The 23,139-nt window shown below is 35.0% G+C and overlaps 1 protein-coding gene across 5 annotated transcripts in view; it reads right to left on the bottom strand.

Moving 5' to 3' along the window:
- LOC126773897 (uncharacterized) overlaps positions 1-23,139 on the bottom strand; it is a 234,069-nt gene that overhangs the window by 31,973 nt on the left and 178,957 nt on the right. For all 5 annotated transcript variants that reach the window (XM_050495140.1, XM_050495141.1, XM_050495142.1 and 2 more), the window contains 5 exons: positions 10,328-10,487; positions 9,671-9,838; positions 6,606-6,774; positions 3,751-3,943; positions 3,275-3,393 (listed from right to left, as the gene is read on the bottom strand). In XM_050495140.1, the coding sequence (XP_050351097.1) occupies positions 3,275-3,393; positions 3,751-3,943; positions 6,606-6,774; positions 9,671-9,838; positions 10,328-10,487 (809 nt within the window). The remainder of the gene's footprint in view (positions 1-3,274; positions 3,394-3,750; positions 3,944-6,605; positions 6,775-9,670; positions 9,839-10,327; positions 10,488-23,139) is intronic.

Below are 23,139 nucleotides of genomic sequence, written 5' to 3'. Positions count from 1 at the left end.
AATCACGTGTTGCGCAAACGCAGGTCACGAGCGCACGAGCATTCAACGGCATCTTTCGCGATGGTGACAATATACAATTAGGATTAAGTGCATCTGATCTAGGACATTGATGCCTCGATCAGAGCTTAGCTTGCTGAGCCATTTGGATACCTATTCACTTGTGATAAGGTTAGCTTTGTATTAAAGTTGTAGAGATATTGGTACGTCTGATCCAGGAATGTATTTTTTTCTGAAATAGACTTCAATGTAATTTAATAAAAAAACTGTTTCAATGGATTGAAACTATGCGGTAAACAGACCACATAAGTGATTGCAATAATTTGCTGAAGAAATTTATATGAACCTTCTTGTCCACAATACAAAAGAACGTATTTAAGTAACAAAGACGTCTAAATCTGTACTTACAAAACTACAAAGACGAAATTTGCAAAAATATATAATATATATAACGTGTCAATAGTCGTAAAATTAATCGAGATTAATGTATGTATTGACGTTGGATGAATTAAATCTTATTTGACAATAGCCCGCCACGGCGCTGAGCACGAAATCTTGCGCAAGCTTTGCGGGCGCTGGATTTGACGCATGGACTGGGATGGATGGCGTTCGTTCGATTTATGACCGGATCGGATGAAATCACGAGTTTTGGTGAAAAATGAACTTAAACTTTGTTTGATATCCGATTCGACTTTGCCATTCACGATCGGAAATCGGATATGTAAGATACGACTTAAGCTGTGTGGGCAAGGTGCCGATTTATGTTGTTGCGACGATATAATTATTTCAAGCATTCAATAAACAGACTATATCTGTTAGAAAAAAAAAATTAAGTTTCATAAGCGAGTGAGAGTTCGTTATCGGTAGTTATATCTTCGACAATTTTCATTAATTATAAATAGCGAACAGTGTTTACGATAATCTAATTTATCTAAAGTAATATTGGATCATTAATCAATTCTAGAGTAAAATTATTAATTATTTATTAGCGGGATAATTAATTATACGGCATAATCCAGTATGACACCATCGCCATAAATACGTTGCTCGTAATGCGATCTCGCTGCTACTGTAAAGTGATACATACTAGGAGGTCAGTTGCTGAATGATTTCGTTTTTAAAATAGTATGTTTAATTTTTTTTTCACGATAATTTAATGACTATGCTATTTGACATGACTGGTTTAACCGGTGAGTGATATGGAAAGTTCTGACAAAAGCTAAAAAGCTCGCAGTTTTTCTAATGGTCGGTGAAATGAACTGCGAGGCATCGAAAAGATCTGCACCCTTACGTAGTTGACGTATTTAAGACACTTATGAAACGATTATGATTATGATTATGAGTGAATAGGCATCTTCTAGGCAAGCGCGCTCCATCTTAGACTGTATCTAACTTTCCATCAGGTGTGATAACAGTCAAGCGCTAGCCTATACATTAAAAAAAAAAAGAAAGAAATATTAATATTTAGACGATTAGTAATTTACAATAAATAATAAATTAAAGCATTTAAATCAATTAAGTATTTCCAATGTAATTCGGTTGTATAAATCGATCGTAATATACTGCTTTATTCATTCTCGGGCCGTATGTATCGCGAAACCTGAGCTCCCGTTGTTGCATGATCCCGCTCTCCTTTCATTGTGCAATTTTGATATACAAATATGATGGAAATTTTAAATCCTCGCCTCGTTTCCCACGTCTAGTTGCCACAGATATAATATACGATGCCAGGCACTCTTGTGCAAGCTGAGAACGCTATTATGGTGGTTCGCATCACGGCGTGCTTTGTTTATGCCAAAAGCGTTGCGTTGCTTAACTCTGTGAGTAAGATCGGCCTAGGCTTGAGATATGTTTATGACGTTCATCAAATCGTTAACTATACAAGACACATTTAATACGACCTGGTACACGCTCATAATTATTATAGGTCATTAAAACGCAACGGGTATCTGTGTAACCTGAACATTTCGCAATCTGTCATATCATGATTGCACGCAAACGACAAATTATATTAATTAGGATTAAAACTTAATAAGGAATAAATAAGACGAGACGTCACCCGGTAGCTTCCTTTTACATATTCATCGATATAACTGAATATAAATATAACTGTTAATACCCAATACGATATTCGACTTTACAACTACAAGGTACTATATCAAGACAGATGTTACACAAACATACCTTAAGGTCGAATGAATAAAATCTTCGATAGGTATTAAGCGTCAAAAGCATGAATGGTGTCCGAGATAATCCTACACTTCCTTTATAAACACTTGGCATATTTTATATTTTAAACAAGAATTTAGAAAATTTCATCATTTTGTGCGGATAATCGTTTGCGTAACTTTGCGTTGGATTAATTAAATAAGTGAATATGAGTCGTTTGTTGCGTTTGGTCCCTTTCACTCAAAATCAAATTAAATCAACGCGATGTGTAAATAATTACGACCGGTAACATATAATTGGTTCACATTGTATTTTTTTTTATGAATGTTATAAATTATTAATTAAATTAGATTTCTCTATGCCAAGGTAAATAGCGGCGATTTAAAGTGAGATTTTTGACATAGATAATTTACTTGATAAAATGATGTTTCATAAGAATCGACTAATTTTTCGGTAGCAATATTATCACAGTTTCAAAAACCCGTACGAGAGCAGGAAGCTAACCTACCAGCAACCTACAACCTTAACAAGGATATTATAGATTATGGTTCTGTGTTTGTGAGGGTAAGTTGCGTAGTGGTAACAATGTTCCTGTTTTGTTAGTTTTATTGACAAAGTAAAGTAAAATCATTAAATCTTTTGTCATTTGTTTTGCTGCAAAATTTTCATTAATTTCTATTGATATTAATGAAATACGACGCTAATATCTATATATGTGGCTGAAAGTAACATGTGTGTCAACGTTTTACGATAGTTCAAATATTAAAGTCATCTCTGTAATTCCGTGAATATATTAATGGCTACCACGCGCTACAATGTCAATGTGATTTATGTGCAGAATCTTAATTGTTCAATTACTTATGTTAATTTCAATTGACTGTCATTACTTCACGGTAAATATCTCTAATGACAGACCGCCAAGAGTTCGTATACTTGAATGTATTTAAAAATAAACAATAAACGTTTTGAGGGAATTCCGTGCTGAAAATTCAGTATCAGATTAGTTATCAATCAATGTCACAATCAAAATCGTTAATTTTCAAGTCAAAAACAGCTTCAATAGTTGCCTGCGGATTTAAATATTGTAAACTTCATTCGGAGTACTTACTGTAGCGTATTCTGCGCAGATGTCAATGGAAGTTACAAAGTCGCAAACTTCGTCTACCGTCCACGCGGAGAGACGAGCGCGCGCCTCGGCACACAAGCATTCGCGTGTTTCACTTCGATCTAGAGAGGAAAAAAACACATAATGTAGAAACTACAGTTATCGTATCACCTCATCTCGTTCAGACCCGCATTTAACTTGAAATTGAATGTACATAAACTTGGACTCGATCAATTAACGGAACACCGTACCCTGATTTCAATTATGATATCAAAATAATTAATTTTTAGTAGTTAATACATATTTTTTATTCGTGCGAGCAAATATACTTGTTGATAACGTTATTACTTTAAGAAAATTATTAATTAATTTTAGTTTTTATTAAAACAAACTGGTCTTAAAATCTGATAAGTGATATATTAAGAGTTTTGATATGTCCTCACTTTTACCTTATATATTTATTTAAAATAAACAAATACCTTCATTTGAGACCCTGTCTCGATCATCTCCGTCACTCCTTGTGCTTGGACTGATGGAGAGCCTAGCGCGTTTCGCTGCACTCTCACCCGCCGCGGACAGATCCAGGGGAGAATGCTCCGCAGTTACACCAGGACCGATTCGCTTACGGCGTGATCGCCCTCCGCGACCAACTCGAGATATTGCCAATAACGCCTAAAGGACAACAAACACATTGCATTTTCTATGGCTTTTATTTGACTTCTTATTATATTCGTTCTTTTAAGGTCTCATTCAATTCATACTTTTAAATTCAAACTTAATTCAACTTTTGAGCGATGTTTTGGTTTTCACAACGGAATAATTGCTATAATACGTTTGTTTTACGTCAGATATTCCAATAAAATTATATGCTTTAGTTGGTTTGTGTCAACTTGGTGGATTATCTCATTATTCATCAGTGATACATAGAACAAAACATCTTTTTTTCAAAAATTTAAATATTAATACTATTTATTCAAGTAGGCTCTTCTAAGCACGTTGAATAGTCGTGTTACATTATAAGGTACATGAAATGTAAGGCTAGGCTGTATCTGTTCGGAATGTAGATTATTAGACCGAGACGAACTGGCAAGAAATTCAGAAGTTACTTTTAATTTTAATTAAAGAATCTCTTCAATTAGGCTTTATGTGTCGTTTCAAGAAAAAAACGGAATCTTAAAAAAGTAGGAAGGTAGCTATAATGACAATATGATAGGTATATATCAATTTCACCTAATTTGCGATTCAGAAAGGGTCAATTACTCGCCAGCACGTCAAACAGAGGCAGCGTTGAGCAAACACGAGACGGCCTATTATCTGATCGAGAGTCCACTCGTAAGTGACGGCCATACATCATAATAACGTTTTGAACCGTCACGCTCGCCGCTCGCGGGTCAATTTGCAATCTATCTTTTTTAATTGCTCGCAATGAAATAAGTCGAATTGGGACTAAAAATCAGAATGAAGCGAGCGCGAAATGAACACTGGTAACATGCGTGCGCGCCGGCAGACGCCGAGACCATTAATCTCACGATTTATTTCCGAGCGCGCTCCCGTTTCTCTTCACAGGTGAAAATAAATTTAAACCGACTATTTATAGTGTAAAGGTACAAAGAGAAATGTAACAAATCATGTTAATATCGCGAGCAAGTGTCAGATGTTGTTAAAGCGATACCGATTTTAGAAAGTAAACACTATTGTACAACATTGATAGATCACGTTCTGAATTACTATTAGTATTGTTAAACTACGTTTGAACTTTATTCTGATTTTATAATAAAAACATCATTACAATAATCTCATACTATTATAAAGTCGTTTTTGTGTCACATTTAAACTGATATTTATCAATTGTGGAACGATATATGCATTAAAGAATTTAGGAATTCATTTCACTTTCATAATATAATCTTTATTGTTTAGAAAGTTTCATAAAGAGTACAAAAATAAGTCTATTTTCGCGTGCAGTTCGTTTTATTCTTCAAAAAAGGCATCAGATTAAAAAGATGAGCTGAGTTCGATTTCACATCCCATCACTAGCGTGTCGCGGGGCGCGCATGCGCGGCGCGTGCCTCTGCCAATTAGTGCAGCTCCAGTTCGTTTTACTGTGGAGAGTCGAGACGGTTCGCTGGCCGCCGCGCGCCCGCGCCGCGCTCGCCGGGGGCGGAGCACCACTATTACCCTGCCGATTGTGCGCGCGTGCCGATGGTAACGACCGCCTCGCAATTAACACTCTCTCCGTCTTATCTATACAATACCGAAGGAAGTGTAAAGGTCGCGTGCTTTATCGGATTTAATTGCTTCAATTATTTCTCGAAAGGAAGCGAGGTGCTCATCGCGCATTATGATTTTAAATAGGCACGAATTAACATAAACGAGTCAAGCTCGAAATAGATCCTCCGCCGAGATAGCGCCGCATGAATTTTACGATACCCGAGACATTTTAATCACAGCCGTGAACTATGAAACGGGGCACAGACGTGTAATTAAAGCGGGAAGGTCAGTGAGCACGGAATAAATAATAAGTAATGAATTTTAAAGACGCGCTTATGAAATGAGTAGCCAGCTGAGCGTGAATTATTTCATAGGGGCAGTGGCATTGCTTTAAGTGATGTGCATTACGCCGTAATGAACGGATATTGTAAAACAATGTTTAACTTTTTTTTTTAATACGTTTGATGAGACGATGCTTTCGTAAGCTAAAATTGTTGCGTTATTTAAGTGAGAGATGCAATGTAATATTTTATAGAGCAGTACAAAATTAAAAAATCAAAGAAATAAAAAATACAACCCTACAATTAATTTAATTCTTTGCCCGACACAGTGCGTTACTATTTACGTCACTACTGATATACTTAAATCAGATATAATACGGCTCATTTATTTTCCAAGTGGCAAGTGACAATATTTTCCTGATGATAAAAGGCACAGTGCCTACTGTAATTTGAATACTTATTTAAATAATGCTTCCTCTCCTTGTAAATATTACAAATTGCATTTTGACGAGAATCACTTTGTAGATAAACTTAAGACGATGTGGGACCTCACCTAGCACTAGAACATTTACTATATGCTACTTTTCAAAACTTACGTTGTAATTGAAGAAATAGTATTAAAAGTATAAAATTTAGACAGTAATACAAATCGGTTATTTAAATACAGTCATAAAATGCCGTCTCCAATATTAATACTATATTATTTCTTAATAACCTACATAAAGGTTTTGCTAGGCAAGGCTTAACCATTAATTTTAAAAACAGACTGATTTGTCGTTTACCTTAAAACGGTCACAAAATTATAAACGATAAGAGCCACAGCTATGTTGAAAGTGACTCACCTTCGTGGAGCTCATGTCAATCACGCCGGGAAAGGCTGGAATCCGGGGCGAGCCACCCTGTTGTTTTATTAGCTTCGCAAACAGACCGCCAACGGGCACTTCATTTGAATCTGTTGGCGTTGGTGCCGGCGATCTATCAACGCCAAAGCCATTCAGGCGGTTGAAGTAACTGAAAGAAACGCACGTTTTAAGTATTGAAATTTGTATATTGTGTTAAGAAAATACACAACGAATATGGGCACATCTATTATTGAGCAGTTATCAAATTAAATAATAAGCAGTGTCCTTAACACGATTTGTTTACATTCTTCCTCTCAGCATAACATATCTTTCATTTTTCTCTCTAATATAATATGACGATGAACAAAGTTGCCTCGACAAATTAGTGGAGACCAGATGATATATGCGATTGTATGTATCTTTTATATTTAAAATATTTTTATGCACAGGAACAAAAGTACTTTACTAACGATTCTTGTCACTGTTAACCATTATCATTAAGTAATTTGCAAAATAATTTCATGAGATGACGTTGGATGGTGATACTTAGAAGAGTTTTTTTTAACAATTAAAAATACATGTCGTTAAATTGATGTTTGTTACTTTTTTTTAGAAGTCAGATAAAGTACAGAGAATATAATATGTATGTATATGCATACTAACAACAACAGCGGGAACAAATGATGATGAAGAACTACTATTGTCCTCACCAATAATGGTACTATTGTACGTGTGAAGTGCCATGCGCGATGCTTTACCTGAACGGCGGGCAATTCAATTGTTTTGTTGGATTAGGAGAATACTACCGGACTAGTTACTAACGAGCTAGTTCAAGCAGGCATAAATGCAAATATTAAATCGTAAGTATCGAACAGTATACGATATATTTGAAAAATGAAATCGAATAACTATTAGGTATCATCTGCTTATTAAAAAAACCAATATGTATAGCACATTTTTGGTGACGAAAGCTGACGAATCACCAGTTTCAGAGGTGAGAAGCAAGCAGATTTATTATCCGACTGAATAATGAAACATTCCTGACATCACCAATACGCCACCAAATTTGGGAACTAAAAAGTAAAGCCCATGAGCCTGTGAGTACACTGGCTCATTCTCCCTTCAAACCAAAACAAGCCAATACTAAAGCTGTTTAGCCTTAGTTATATGTGATGAGTGTGTGAATGACTACTCGGACAGGCTTACACAAAGTTCTAATACTAATTTCATGATTAATTTTAGATTTTATCTAAAATCTGACTCGTTTCATGATAAATTTTAAGACTCATTTCAATAAAATAATACACTTTCAAATGGAGCCGACTAATGGATATCATCAAAACATTTAATTTGCAAATCGTAAATACTCACTCACTCACAATCGTTAAATCGCGATGGATTTCTTTGCAACATGTTTCAGTTTTGTAATGTTTCTCTTAATATAATTACACTGTAGATAATGGTTTTGATTACTGCTTTAGGGCAATAGTTCTTCGAAATATCATTAGGTATTGCTCTTTGATTAAGTTGCAATTGCGTTAATTTATAGAGTAATTATATATGAAATTCATTATTTAGTTTAAAATGTATTAAACGTTTTCGAATTCAGCTGGGTTTTTGTGAAAATTAAATTAATATTGTACGGAATTTTATATAATATCATTTTTAGTTAAATTGTTGTTTTACGTCTAGTAAATTTGTTGATATCGTAAATATTCCTAGGTCAATCATCGAAGTAAGAAAGGCCGCACGCTATTTGATTGGTTGGCTTATTGGCGGTGACAATAACTATTGTAATTTGAAGCGTCATACGTCCTAACCTAAAAATTAAATTAATATTAGTCTAGGTTTGATAAAAAGTCTAAATATACATTGACCATAATCCTCCGACCGCGCTCCGTGAGATGAGCAATTCATTAATATAACATAAGTTCACGCGGACAGCTTTGGTTCTCACGAATCATGTAAATTTGTCGACTTAACGTAAGTTATCGAATCGATTAATATGCAAATCAATTTGGGCATCACTAGGCGGTCGCTGAACTGCGAGTCGCATGATATTGTGAATGCGTTGACACCGGTCGTGTGAAAAATGTTTGTTGTGATTTTAAATTTTAATATCGATTATTAAATTGTTGACATGTGTCGGAATACTTTGGCGTAATTAAGACGACTATAATGAGATAGTTGACAGCTTACAAAGAATGAGCCCGCTTGTAGCAAATTAATTAGTGTATCTATTTTAAAACGGTTGGTATGAGTAACTTTTTAGAGTATAACTCACCTTGCTCCAGGCAGTTTTAAATATACATATATTTAAAAAAAAAAACATAATATCGCTGTTTCTTTTGATCGTTATTTTCAGGTCTATCCGTATCAATACATATCTGACATTCATTTAAATAAAGCAAATTTAACGCTTCTATGAAATAAAGTTTTTTGATTTTGATTTTTGTCTGTTTAAAAATATATTCGCTAAACAATTTACAATGGCTTAGGCATTTAATTCCGAGATCGGTTGTCAGGTGTAGTGCTAATGGCAACGTACCAACATGGGCTGGGGCTTTAAAGCAGATCTTTAAGGAAATGCTCTGTATATATTACTCCGTTTATGTCCTTAACGCACATACTTTGTTATTTACTGTAACAACGTACAAACATGCGTCGTTCGTGTGTACTAATTGCGTTTTTATGTATTCAAGTTTATTTTTAAAACAAATAGAAACACTGATTTTGTATAACAAAACAAACGAATAAGTGATATAGCGTTATTTTTATAATGTTTGCTTAATTTAATTATAATGTCAACACAATATAAATCGGTTTGTTAATATATTAATTGTTTTTGGATTTGTGAAAAGATTTAAGTGCTAATGTTTAATATATATATATGAAAATTGAAATTATTTTATAATATTCTTATAACTACGAATATTATCAAGGCCTTTAGAGATATCAGGTTAAGGTCGGAAAGGAAATCTCGAGGATGTATTTATCTCTTCGAAATACATTCAAGTAATGTACATATGTTCACGATATTATGAAAACCATTAATGGATACTCACTCATTTGAATGGTGTGTGTTGTACCGAGCTGCGAGCGAGCGCATGATGTCCGAATAGTTGCGGGGCGGGTGCGCAGGCGCAGGCGCAGGCGCAGGCGGCGCATGCGGGCTGCCGCGCTCAGGCGGCGTGCTCGGATACGACGAAGTCGATGGCGTCACGCTACGGGACCTGTACAAAGTAATCCTGTGTTTAAAAATGTGTTTATAGCTAATGCAAAGAAATATATACAAATAATATAGTAAATAATTGTTTTTATAGCTTTTGTTCTTGAATAGTAATCGTTTTGCAGTCTGAAATGATAAGCATATGAGTAGATAGGTTTCGAGATCCGTCTCATCCGTTTTCACGTAGCTTGTTCCGTTCAAAAGTTAGCAAAAACCATTAGGTGTGTAATTAGGAGCCTAATGAGCTTATTGTCATTGATAATGAGGGCTGGAGTCGAGATAGCATCAAGAAAACAGTGCAATCGATGCCAAAACCCCCAACTAGACAACAAACTTCTTTTTTCTTTTTTTTAGGCGTAGCTTGCTCGGAGCGAGCCAGATCTGTGGGATAGAATTCTAGAAACCTATCTACTCATATGACTTTAAATTTAACATTTAATTCATAGTTTATCATATTTTTAATAAGGGGCTGAAAATATAATAATTAGCTGACCTGGAAGGTGTGGAGTCGTGCGGACTGAGTCGTTCAATCTTAACGGCGTGTGAGGATGCCGCGGTCGGCGCGGGCGCCGACGAGTGCGCGTGCGCGGGCGCGTGCGCGGGCGACGCCGCATCGCGCGCGCACCGCCGCGCCGCACCCCCGCCACCTTCACCTGTGACAAAAAAAAATAAACACGTTATAATAGTTTTACGCATTAAAGTAAATATTTTTTTGTGTTGGCCTCCAAAGGTATACCTTATATAGGTACTTAGGATAAGAACAGCTAAAAGGTCAAAGCATTTCTTATTTTGTACGTAGTATATTGTATATCTCTTTGGCCATAGATGTACTATAATAAAACTGCTTATTTCTTATTATTACAGATAATCTTAACAAAATACCTTATAATTCTGGTAATTTCACGAAGAACATTTCGAGATAAAGTTTGTGATGTGGCGAATCCGGTTGCCGAGTTACGCTCATGACAGGATTAAAAAAAAATGGCGAAACACATTCGGTGACCCGCGCGGAATCTTCGCGTTCAACGAAGATACGCATCGCGCGGCGCGTTTGAAGTTACATTGCAGGTCGAGTCGAATGAGACCAGTCGGCCACCGAGTACGTAGCGTAGCGCTACGCAGTACAATGTAAGAGTATCACGACTTTATTAGATTCTCTATATTATAATTTTCTTTTCAATGATGTCATCATAGATAAACGGTGACGATACACAAAGTACAATATAATAAAAGTTTTTCCGTTTACATACAAGAGATTTCTATCCCTTTGAATTTCGAACGAGTATAAGCGTTTTTTTACTTGTAGTATACGGTTTTTTTTTATACGACGCTGTACTACCTTTTGAACAATTAAACTTTCTATATTACACGTCTTTACCCATAAAGATTTATATCCACATATGAAAAAAAAAGATAATAATTGCGAAACAATTTCTTAGCCTGAATTTTACTGGATTGCCGGCTCAACTCAAGCGATATACTTTCCTCGAATCTCAACGTGCAATCTCACAAAATTAATGAGCATACGAGGTGTGAGTACCGATGTCAGGTAGAACGATGCTAACATCACAACTGACCAGAATACTTCGAACGCCATTTATATTCTTCACACTTTTGGTGACAGAGAAAGGAATTCTTTCAATTATTCGACAATTATTTTCAATAATACAAAATTACATTAAAAAATATGAAACACAACAATGCAATTGAAAATATTCATTTCTATTAATGAATCACGCACATCTAATGATTGAGGGGTCTTAATTGATTAATTCGATTACGATTTTAATAATTTAAATTACTACAAATAAATGATGAATTATTGAATTTATTTCCAAAAAATTCAATGAAATAAATCATCTATTACAATTTACTATTAGGCAAATAAATGAGTATTAATTAGGATTAAATAAAGTCGGTTTACCTCACCAAATTCATTTGTAAACATAAACAAAATGAACGAGCAAAACAGTTCTTCGTCAGGCCTATTTTTATATGTCGCCTAGCTTTCATCAGCAATTAAACAAGGCGGTTAGTTATGCAAGTGTCACTTTAAAGACGGGTTCTCATATAAATCATATGTGATGGATGGCGCGAAACAAGCCGCTATCGCTACTCGTCGCCTTAACCGGGCCGATTAATATCTGCCTTTAAAACTCTAATGTTGCCATTTATCGCGATCCATGTTGCTTAATTAAGAAATCGTACTAACTTGTTTACTAAAGTAATTTGAATATAATTAATAATACTTCATATATTAACATAACATTGATAAGAAACGCTATTGATCATTTTGATAATGGTTTCACGGATTTAATCATTAAAAATAAAGATAAATTTAAAAGTAACCTTGATTATAAGATAAATTTACTTGCAGTATAATATTTTCTCGAAAGGAATTCACCAGAAATAGTTTCATTATTATATTTTGTAAGCAATATAATTACTAATTTTTCTAAATTAGATAACTTTCAACGCGCATTTAAATAAAAAATATTTAAATAAATTTAACTCACAACCTTTTTTTTTAAATATAAAAACTCCTTACGATTTTTTTTTAAACTTCAAGAATGTATTGTGAAGTAAACTCGATCCAAGTATTGTGTTCGTCGAAACAATAAACAGGTTCCGTATATCTTTCTATAGACAAACCTACTTAAGCTATCAAGGCATACTCGTATCATTTATTCGCTGGACGAGTCCATTTATTAATATTCCTATTCATATCGACCGATATGGTCCACAATGGAGTCCACAGAGCCAATACCATAATCTACCATGTTATGGGAAAATTATTTCAAATTGACGCGATCTATGGAGATCTTATGTATCTTATTACAATGGTAATGTTACGAGTTTATATTGTGCCAGTATCTCACGTTGGCGTTAAGACGAGTCTATCGTTTCTCATACGAACATAATAATATCTATATTAGGTAATTTCGACATAAAGTTGTGGTTTCATTAAATACGACTGGACCACAGACGTCGAATGTTTTCCTAATTTGAGTCTTTGACATATTTGAAATTTCTATTTTTGAAGATAAGATAAAAAGGGTCCGATCTTAGCATGGCCATGTTTCTTCATCAAAACGAAAAAAAGGGTTTCCTACTTTTTTTGCAGCGTCATATGCAACTATATTAATTACTGAGGGATATAATTCGTTTTGTTTTTTCTATAGGTAAAGGTTTTTCTAAGCGTGAGAGAAAGTGACAAATTACAATGAGGCGCAGGTCCGCATTTTTGTTACAAATGAAACTAAATTTTCAATGGTATCATGGTAATATTTCATAGCATTGTTGCTTATTAATAGTACTTCTAGCGACGTTATTGGGAGACTGCTTCATTAGTAATATAGTTTGTTTCTATGATAACATATCATAAAAACTTTCAATCATAAAATCTTTTAAATTTTACTATTATAACTAATAATATTAATCAAATTACGTAGATAAAGAACGATTTCTCTTGAATAAGCTTTAGTTTTCACAACATTTCCTCTGGGATTTGTTGAGAATTATTAGCAGGAAGTGATCGAAATGTGTCATGGCGTTCTATGAGCGATGTTTTCCGGCGCCGAACCTGTCGAGTGACCTGTCAATTGACATTATAATGAAGGAAACGGTCACCGTTATGTTGCAATGACATCGTGTTACGTTCCGAGTCGAGTTTAACCGTAACATGACATGTTAAAGTTGAACTAGAAAAAACGATGTGGACACTTTTGGTATTTTACTTACATTAGATTTTATCTCAGATAATCATAAATATGTTGATTAATGATTACATATTTAAGTCTTGGCATATCTGATATAAAACTACCTTAAATAAATTAAATTTCATTAGAGGCAGCTGTTGTATTTTGTAAAAATAATTGTGATACAAATGCGCTATCGTACTTTTGATATTCTCATATGAACAGAACTGAAAGAGGTACATATCAAATCTTGAAAAACTTTTTTTTTTTGAAGTATATCCGTGTTATATATGTATAGGGGATTACTTAAAAACGCACACGACGATTTAAAAAACAAACCTTTTGATTTTTTCCCTTGCTTTTAGAAAAAAGTTTCAAGCTAGTTAGACAAACACGCATGAATCAGCTTATATACTAATGAAAAGTAAAATACATCTAATTTCACCTTCGAATAGTATCCATAAATTAATTTAATCAACAGTTCGAAATTAAGCTCTAAAACTACAACTTAGTTAAATCAATAGTTACGTCACCGTTAAATTAACCATTACGGCGCGTCGTTTGTTAAATTTATTGACTACAAAAGTTTATTGTATGAGAACTGACATTGTTCTTTTTTATGTATATCGGTTCCTTACAGTATTTTTTTATTTTTTATTTACTTAAAATATATAACAGTTCCAATATATCTCCAATAAGTTCTTTGGAAATCAATCCAAATTTAAAATTTCTAAACGTTGTTTCATTGCCAAAGAAATTATTACACATTTTGTAATTGATTGAATTTTCGTTCGCATTATTATACGAGCCAGGTATATATATATATATATATATATATATATATATATATATATATATATATATACCAACACTCATTAAATTGATTACCCTATGTAAAAATGTTTTATAAAATTTTAGTTCATTTATTAGATAAACAAATTGATTTGGTAGGTTTTAATCTATTATTTAGAAATGAAAAAAGTTTGAAAATATACTTTTTATTAGTCATGTTTTTTTTTCTTTTAGGTTGATATGAAGTTCATAAGAGATTTGCATAAAATAAAATCAGACATCTATTTGTTACATGGGAATTCAATTTTATCAAATTAATTATACAAACGTTAATAATAAAACGTTTAAAACTTAAGTAGGGAATCAATTAACCCACGGTTCACATATAAGCTTTGCGTGTCTACATTATTTCTCTTAGTATGAACTCGACATCAGAGAGCCTTGCCTTGTGGTGCAAGTCTTGAAACTTAATCGATATAATAGATAAAAGAAAAACTATAACTTAATATATATATAATATTAAGTAGTAATCAATAAATAATTAACGTATAAAAAATAAACGTTATAAATATAGAAAATGTAATTTAATTAGTTTTATAAATTATAAATATTTATAACCTATAGAGAGAAAACTAAGTTGTCTCGAAGGATTATTGAAAAAAATATTTATGTATTTATATTATTGTGTTGCTCCGTTTTACGATAGCATAATTAAAGAATCACCTACAGAATTATAAATATGTATGAACATTAGCTATTGTCGCTACCTGCTATACGATCAACCACATCGGGTAGGGTCAGCATCGTCAAACAATGTACCGTTTGCAGCAGCACCTGACCCGAATGGCGGCGCACGCCAAACACACTGCCTAAGTGATCGGTACCGTTCAAATATGCGTGCGCGGCAAGAGAACGATGCACACGTACGTAAACGAGATGGACGAAATTAAATATTTGCTGGACGTGGTAATCATTAATTAATATTAATTTTCAATATAAATAATGTACGTATTTAAATTCAATGGTAGTTGGCTAGCTTTGTTTCATATTTGTAATTAAAAGTTAAAATTTTAATTTTTTATTAACTTGTTTATTACAATTCTCCGCATTTTTTTTTAAATATTAATGATAGAGTATAATTAATTCTATATATTATTTTCAAATACAAAATTTTGCACTGCACACTGCAAAGCAAAGTTGTTTTTTATTTAAGAATACATGAAATTGTAGGCATATTTCGTTGTCTTCTTAATACCTTAAAGAACAATTTATACGCCAATTTGATTTTAATGTCTAATAAACTAAGCAATTCTCAGTGTCATGACAAAATATTCGAAATCTCACATAAATTTATTACAAGACCGTAACATGATAGTACCGGCTAAATGTGCGTGTTGATATTTTGAACAATTCAATACAAACGATTAGAGAGATAAATTACGAATTCTATAGTGACTTTAGCTGTTCGAACTACCGGACAGGACAGTTCGTTTGTTATTTATTATGAGACCTGCAGCTACCATTCAACAACCCAAGTTTTATATACTAGCGACCCGCCATGACTTGGGCACGGGTAACATTTATTTTACGGCGTTAGTATGAATGTTTTTAGGAGGTTATTAGTTGAACAATGCTGTGTCCTACTTTCGAATATTAAATCTATTATGATAGAATAAGTGAGATCAGTCTTTAAAAGTAAATATACTAATCTACTAATCATTACTAGTAAATAAATTTATCTATTAGTGAAAACAACAAACGCATACATACTTTTGTTTTTGTGTTGAATGTGAAACAAGCACGAGCAGTATATATACATACATACACAATAGTTATATAATAGTTATATATATTGTATATATATTGTTATTAGTTTTATATGCATATAATTATATAACTTATGTTACTGTTTAATATTTAACTAACATACAATTTTTATAGTTTTTTTTATATAGTTATAGTTAATCATTGTATTATTTGTTTTTTTAACATCGATTCATTTTCAATGCAAACCCGGAATAGCAAAGGTTAATATTGATATCAGCGTGTTATGTAATGTATAATGGGAATTATTTTTAACTTTAAGTCTCAAAGTTCAATTGTAATTCTATAAGATTAAATTAATATGATGAAATATTAACAAAGTAATTGGTCACCATACGTAACCATTTTCTTGATATTTTTCAATTATTAGATATGCCTTCTCCGAGTCCATTATAACGTCCACGTCGGTGGCGGTTCGTTAAGTATGTTTTATGCTGTGTACACAATTTCGAGGTCCGGTCAATGCTTGTTGACAGTTGATAGGTCGCGGACGTCGGTTAAAGAAAACGACCTCTATACCGACGAATAACAAACAGCTCAAGAAGACAAATTCTTAAAAAAAATTAAATAAACTAATGATAAACTAACTGGTACTAAAATGTTTACGGGATTTTGTTTTTAAGACTAGCCTGGAAAAAAAAGACGGACAAAAAAGTCATTTGTGATTTAGCTAATAACTTGCAAGTAAATTGAGCTTGAGGAATCCATTAATTTCGCAATCACACAAACATACGCTTCAATTATATTTTCGAAAGATTAGTTTTAGTATATCGTGACGTGATCATTATAAAAATTGTTGTTTAAATTGTCGTCGCGATTGACTCAATTCTGAGGTAATTAAGGGACGTACGCGCACATATATAATAAAAAGTTGCATCTGACGGTTGGTTTAACAATGAAGCAATTTTATTATTTCCGTACTCTCGAAAAACACTCAATATTATTATTATTTTTATTTAATATAATTTAGAAAGGCTAGCAATCAATGACACTAGTTAATGGTATGTGTAGTACTAGTGAGTGGTGACCTTCGTCTGTAGAAATTGCCACTGAAGGAAATATAAATAAACCATTTCATTCAACGCCTTGCCTTTTGCACTAGTTCAGTTAGCAATAGAAGCACTAATAGTGGTTCGTACGTCTATAAACAGAAACATAAAATTTAAACCATCCCACTTTTCTGAGTCGAGTTGGCTCAGTGGCGTATAACTTAACCGATGATTACGAGTACAAATACGGAAGCATCATTGAATTTTCTTCAGCTTAATTTGTGTTAATCTAACCTCCTTCTCAAGACGAGATTAGGCCTTTGCTCAGCGATGAGCAATTATCAAACTTTACTTTTTTTTATCACATTTCTGTTTGTAATCAATTTTTATTTCAATTTCCGCCTTGGCGCACCCACGAGAACGTGGTGACATATTTATCAGTACACCAAGTGCACGGGATGTCACTTGGAGTTAATAGAAAAATCAACAGAATCGAGTTGTTTGTCCACCGACACGCGACTGCGTAGGCGACATGACCTCCCGTGCGATCAAGGACTGGCAGGTGTGCACAAAATGAGAGTTTTGAAATACCTGCATCAATATATGTGTCGTCACGTGTCGTTCACTTATTCATCAAATACATTTTTATCTAATTAATAAACTAAACGATGTTCAAATATATATATTTAAAAATAGAACTATAAAAAATCGATCTTTAACAAGGTTTAAATTTAAAGAGAAACGCATTTCCTGTATCATAAAAATTGTATGAGAAAATAGTAGAATGTTGGAAGCAATGAAAAAAAAAACAATATCACGAAAAGTTTGAATAACTAATTTATTTATTCAATGCAGTATTTCATCGACCATTGAACCGTAGAACGTAGATCAAGCAATATGTCCAAAATATACCAACGGGTTTCTATCGAGCTTCACCTGTCTATTGACTCTGCCGGCGGTCCACTGGACAAACATTCGTATGTTTATGTTTGCCTAGTACCGTGCCCACTAACCACCTGCGTCGCAGCCATCTCGTGGCGGCCAGATGGTACCATCAGATAACTGTGGTAACGTGCGGTATTTGATTTGAAGAAGATTAACTTTGAAACTTAGGTGTGTAAACTTTACACTTTATCAACAAATATTTTTGTGTATAGTATGGCCGTTTACAACAAAGATAAAAGTTCTTTTTTTATATGTTTTCAATATCTATCTACATCTTCCAAAGTTAAGCAATTTATACATTTTTAGATTGTACAATGCAAACATATTCATTATTCTATAAATATTGAAAAGTTACATATATGTAGGTATATACATATATGTAGGTGTCAAAAAAATATTATGTCACTCCTGCTATGATACAACGATAAGCAATTGTTTATACAACCCACGCAGAGTGTCATTGTCAAACAAATACGAACATGAACGAGAGAGAAAGAGACAAAAAATAAATTACTGTAAAGCTATTCCGTGTTATTATTATTAACTGGGATTATTTTAATTTAATCAATTCGACATATGACAAGTTCTAAATATAATTATATTATATTAATACTTCCTAATAAACAAACAAATTAGTTTTATTTATATTAGCTAATATATTCTCAGCTACTTTTTATTGATAATCAAATTTAAAAGGTATGTGAGTACGAGACCGCTCGAACCAATTAAGTATGTAAGTCCACAGCTCAAACCGGATAGCTGATACTCATCGTTGTCGTCCGGTCGAGAGTTCGTCAAGAGGTTACCTCGACCAAAACTAATATTTATCCTACAAGTACAAACTTTTGTTTAAACCCTGCACTCCCGAGACCACGGTACCCGTTGTTTGCAACTTGTTAACAGTTAGATTTAAGCGGGTGCCATGTTTGTCGCGTCAATATTTATGATATATGTACTGAAGGTCTTTTTTTATTTATTTAAAGTTCGAAAGAAGACGAATTTGATCTTTGATATGGTATCTGTAATTACACTGGCTCACTCACCATTGACACTGGAATAGGAAGCTTTGTTTTCGTTTGTAGGATGTGGCGAGTGGGTGTACCTAGATGACCTTGCAATGAGACCCTGTGACCAGGAAATGAGAATTATGTAACAAGTATAAAAGCCGCTACGTCATATAAAGCTTGTATTGAAATATAAACATCCTAATCAGGTATCAACGATGTTGTTTTTTTACTCAATTAACTTTGAGTTTTCTGATAATTGCGTATGAAATTAATATATTTTTCTTATCATGTAATTAATAGTGTTTTAAATGCTACTGAGCCTGTAACATATTTATCTAATCAGAAAAAAGGGTAACTATAGAGTTTCTTGTCGGTTCTTCGCCTAAGTCTACATTAAATTCTGTCTGTCTGTCTGTCTGGTCTGTTTTAAATATAATTTATATTATCTTAATTTGTTGTAATATTTTCAAATAATAATTAAAAAATTATTGTAAGATCCATTCGAATAAAATATATTCAAATTATTTTAAAAACAAAATAAATATTATATTGTTTTTCTGCCACAAGGCATCTCAAAATCAAATCGATTTCATTCAAAATACAACAAACGTTAAAAAATAGCTATTATGTAATATACCAACAAACAACTTTAATTTTACATAGAAAAATATATTTAAAATTCCAATCAAGTCTACGTTTTCTAAAGAAGAGGTCGCGCGGAATCCGCAATGGGACCGCATTATAAGCCCGTGACCCGACTCGCCGCCGTTCGACCCAAGCCGAGTTATAGTCAACTGGTTCACAAATTTTACGATCATCAAAAAATTTAAAAGTATTATTTGCACTACGATAATCTATTTTAGTTACAAAACTGTATCAAGCTTTTTTTACAAGATTAGATTTAAAACAAAGTATTTTTACTTTAACAAATATTGAATTGACCAATTTTAGGCTGAAAGTTTATAAAAAAATACAAGGAATTTTCCGATTCGGTAATATTATAACCTGAAAAAATCATGTTCGATTAGACTTCTAATTTTAAAATTAAATTTAAATAGAATAAAACAAAATCGCTTATCGAGTCTTTTCGTTTATGATAACAATTACCTGTATTATAATATTCGTTTATATTTCAATATTTACAAGAATTTCCCGATTTTTTTTTTTTTAAATATAAGCTAGCGCTTGACTGTTATCACTCCTGATGGAAAGTGATGATACAGTTTAAGATGGAGCGCGCTTGCCTAGAAGATGCCTATTCACTGTAGACTTGAAGGTACCCATATTGTAGGTGGTGGGAAAAGGTCGGGAGGGTATTCCAGATTTTAGCGGTGCGTATCAGAAACGAGGAAGCAAATCGTTTCCTACGTGTCTTAGAATTATCAACTACATACGGGTGCAGATCTTTACGACGCCTCGCAGTTTTATGGTAAAAACCAAGGAACCAAATTAAACAGTTCCTGGGCACACTCTCCGAAATATATTCTGTAGAAAACCGACAGACAGGCAACCTTACGACGGTGCTCCAAGGTCTGGAGTTTTGCGACCAGTGTCTGGTCGCCAATGAGCCTTCTAGCACGATGATCCACTGAATCCAAAGCTTCAAGCTGGTACTCAGCAGAGCCGTCCCATAAATGGCTGCAGTACTCCATGCACGATCTGACTTGAGCTTGATATATGGTCAGAAGCTGTTCCGGTGTGAAGTACTGTTTGACCTTATTGAGGATACCAAGTTTTTTTGCCAGCAGATTTAGCTTTGGATTCAATGCATTGCCCAAAGTTGAGTTTGGATATTAAGGTAACTCCTAGAAGGTCAATACTGTCAGTGATGGGTACAGATACATTTCGGAAAGTCGGAGTCGGGGGGAAAAGACTTCTCTTGGCGGTGAACAAACACGCTTGAGTCTTGGTAGGATTAAATTTGACTTGATTATCGTCACCACAATCCGATACCTCTTCCAAGAGTTTCTGTTGCATTAGCTCGCGGACCGGATATGTATCTCTCCGTTACAGTGCTGTCGTCTGCGTACCCAAAGATACCGGGTTACAGCAGATCGTTTATATGCAGCAGGAAGAGTGTAGCGGAGAGAATTGATCCCTGAGGAACACCGGCATTAATCGCCATTAGATCAGATGAGAAGCCATCTGGGACAACTCGAAACGATCATCCTCTCAGGAAATCTGATATCCAGTTGCAAAGGCCAACAGGTATCCCGTAGCTAGGAAGCTTGCTCAGAAGGCCCTCATGCCAGACCCGGTCAAAAGCCTTGGACACGTCAAGTGAAACGGCTAATGCTTCACCGTACTTGTCCTTGGCCACGCCCCAGATGTGGGTAGCGTACACTAAAAGATCTCCTGTTGACCGATTCCGACGAAAGCCGTACTGCTGGTCCGATAGGAGATCGTTTTCAATACACGTTCCAAGCCTTTGCAAAGTATGGAGGTGATTGCTATGGGCCTGTAATTGGCTGGGTCGGCACGACTATACTTCTTGGGTACTGGTTGTACGTTGGCAATCTTCCAATCCTTAGGAACTTGAGCGGATTTAAGACAGAGGCGGTACAAGCGTGTTAGAACAGGAGGCAACTCAGGTGCACTATTTTTTAGGACTATTGCTGGAATCCCGTCAGAGCCACTGGCCTTATTCAAGTTCAAGGTGCTGAGAATTTTTAGAACCTCCCTTGAGCGAATTCGTATCTCTGGCATAATAGCGACGCAAGGTGGTATGTTTGGCGGTGAGGCACTTCCCGCATCGAGACGTGAATTTTCGGCAAACAGAGCCGCTAATAAGTTAGCCTTTTTTGTTGCCGTGAAGGCCAGCGATCCGTCGGGTTTCAGTAGTGGAGGCAGCGATGGAAGACAGAAGTTCGTCTCAATCGACTTGGACAGAGACCAAAATGCTTTACTACCACGGGGATAGGAAGCTAATCTAGTCCCGAGGCGTCTAGTTCGATTGAAACGAGCCTTCTTGAGAACCTTCTTGAGAACCTTCTTGTAGGACTTGGCAGCAGAGTTAAAGGCTCTCTTCTTAGATGTAATGTCCGGAGCTTTGGTGGTGCGGGCTACTACCCACGCTACAAACGCTGAGTTTTTACGTTCCTCAGCTTCGGCGCACTCAGCGTTGTACCACCTAGGAGTCTTGCCATCTAGTGATACGTTAGCATATGGAATGAAAAATTCCATAGCCTGGCATATCACTTCAGATATGGCTTGTTCGCAGCTCAACGGATCATTGGAAGAGATGCATATCTGCCGCCAAGGGTAGGATGCAAAAAAGTGTCGCATCTCGTCCCAGTCTGCTAACTTATATCGCCACACCCGTCTGGTTCCAGTGGGACCAGACTCCAGAGAGTGGAAGTTGCAGACCGACCTTATCACGCAATGATCAGAAGTGCCCAAGGGAGCTGCAACTGACACTGAAAACCGGTCAGGGTCGGTAGTCAGCAGAAGGTCCAGACAATTAGGCGTGTGACCGTCCACGTCCGGTACCCGAGTTGCTTCATGTACCAGCTGAGAGAGATCTAGCGATAGTGCGAATTTGATTGCCTCTCTCTCGGCATGGTCGGTGTTCTGGTATGGGAATAGCTAATCTTGGTGGTGAGCGTTGAAATCCCCCAGAAACACCATTTGAGCAGTTAGATACCGACGTTGGACGATATCAGCAGTCTCGCTGAGATACTCGAACATCCGAGTCGTCTTCTGGTCATCACTGTGCGACCTATAGACGCAGGCGTATATGATCTGCTCCAAACCTGTATCTGATAAGCACCACATTACCGAAAAATCGGGTACCTCCAAGTTTCGGAGACGTCGGCAGCAGACGTCATTACGAGCGTACATACAGACTCCTGCACGAGGTTTAAAGATGTGCTCAAGTAATATCCCGGGTACTGTAAGTACGCTACATCTGCTGGACTTGTTATTTGTGTGTCCGTGAGAAAGAGCAAGTGCGGCTTGGCGGTCTCGAGGTAGTGGTGGACCGCAAAGATATTGGAGTGCAAACCTCGTATATTTGAGAGATGCACTGAAAAAGAGAGGTGGTGCAGCCGC

The sequence above is a fragment of the Nymphalis io genome, chromosome 15 (assembly GCF_905147045.1).
Source record: "Nymphalis io chromosome 15, ilAglIoxx1.1, whole genome shotgun sequence".
Classification (NCBI taxonomy): Eukaryota; Metazoa; Arthropoda; class Insecta; order Lepidoptera; family Nymphalidae; genus Nymphalis; species Nymphalis io.
Note: the sequence above shows the minus strand (reverse complement) of the source record. Positions and strands in the feature narration are given on the sequence as shown.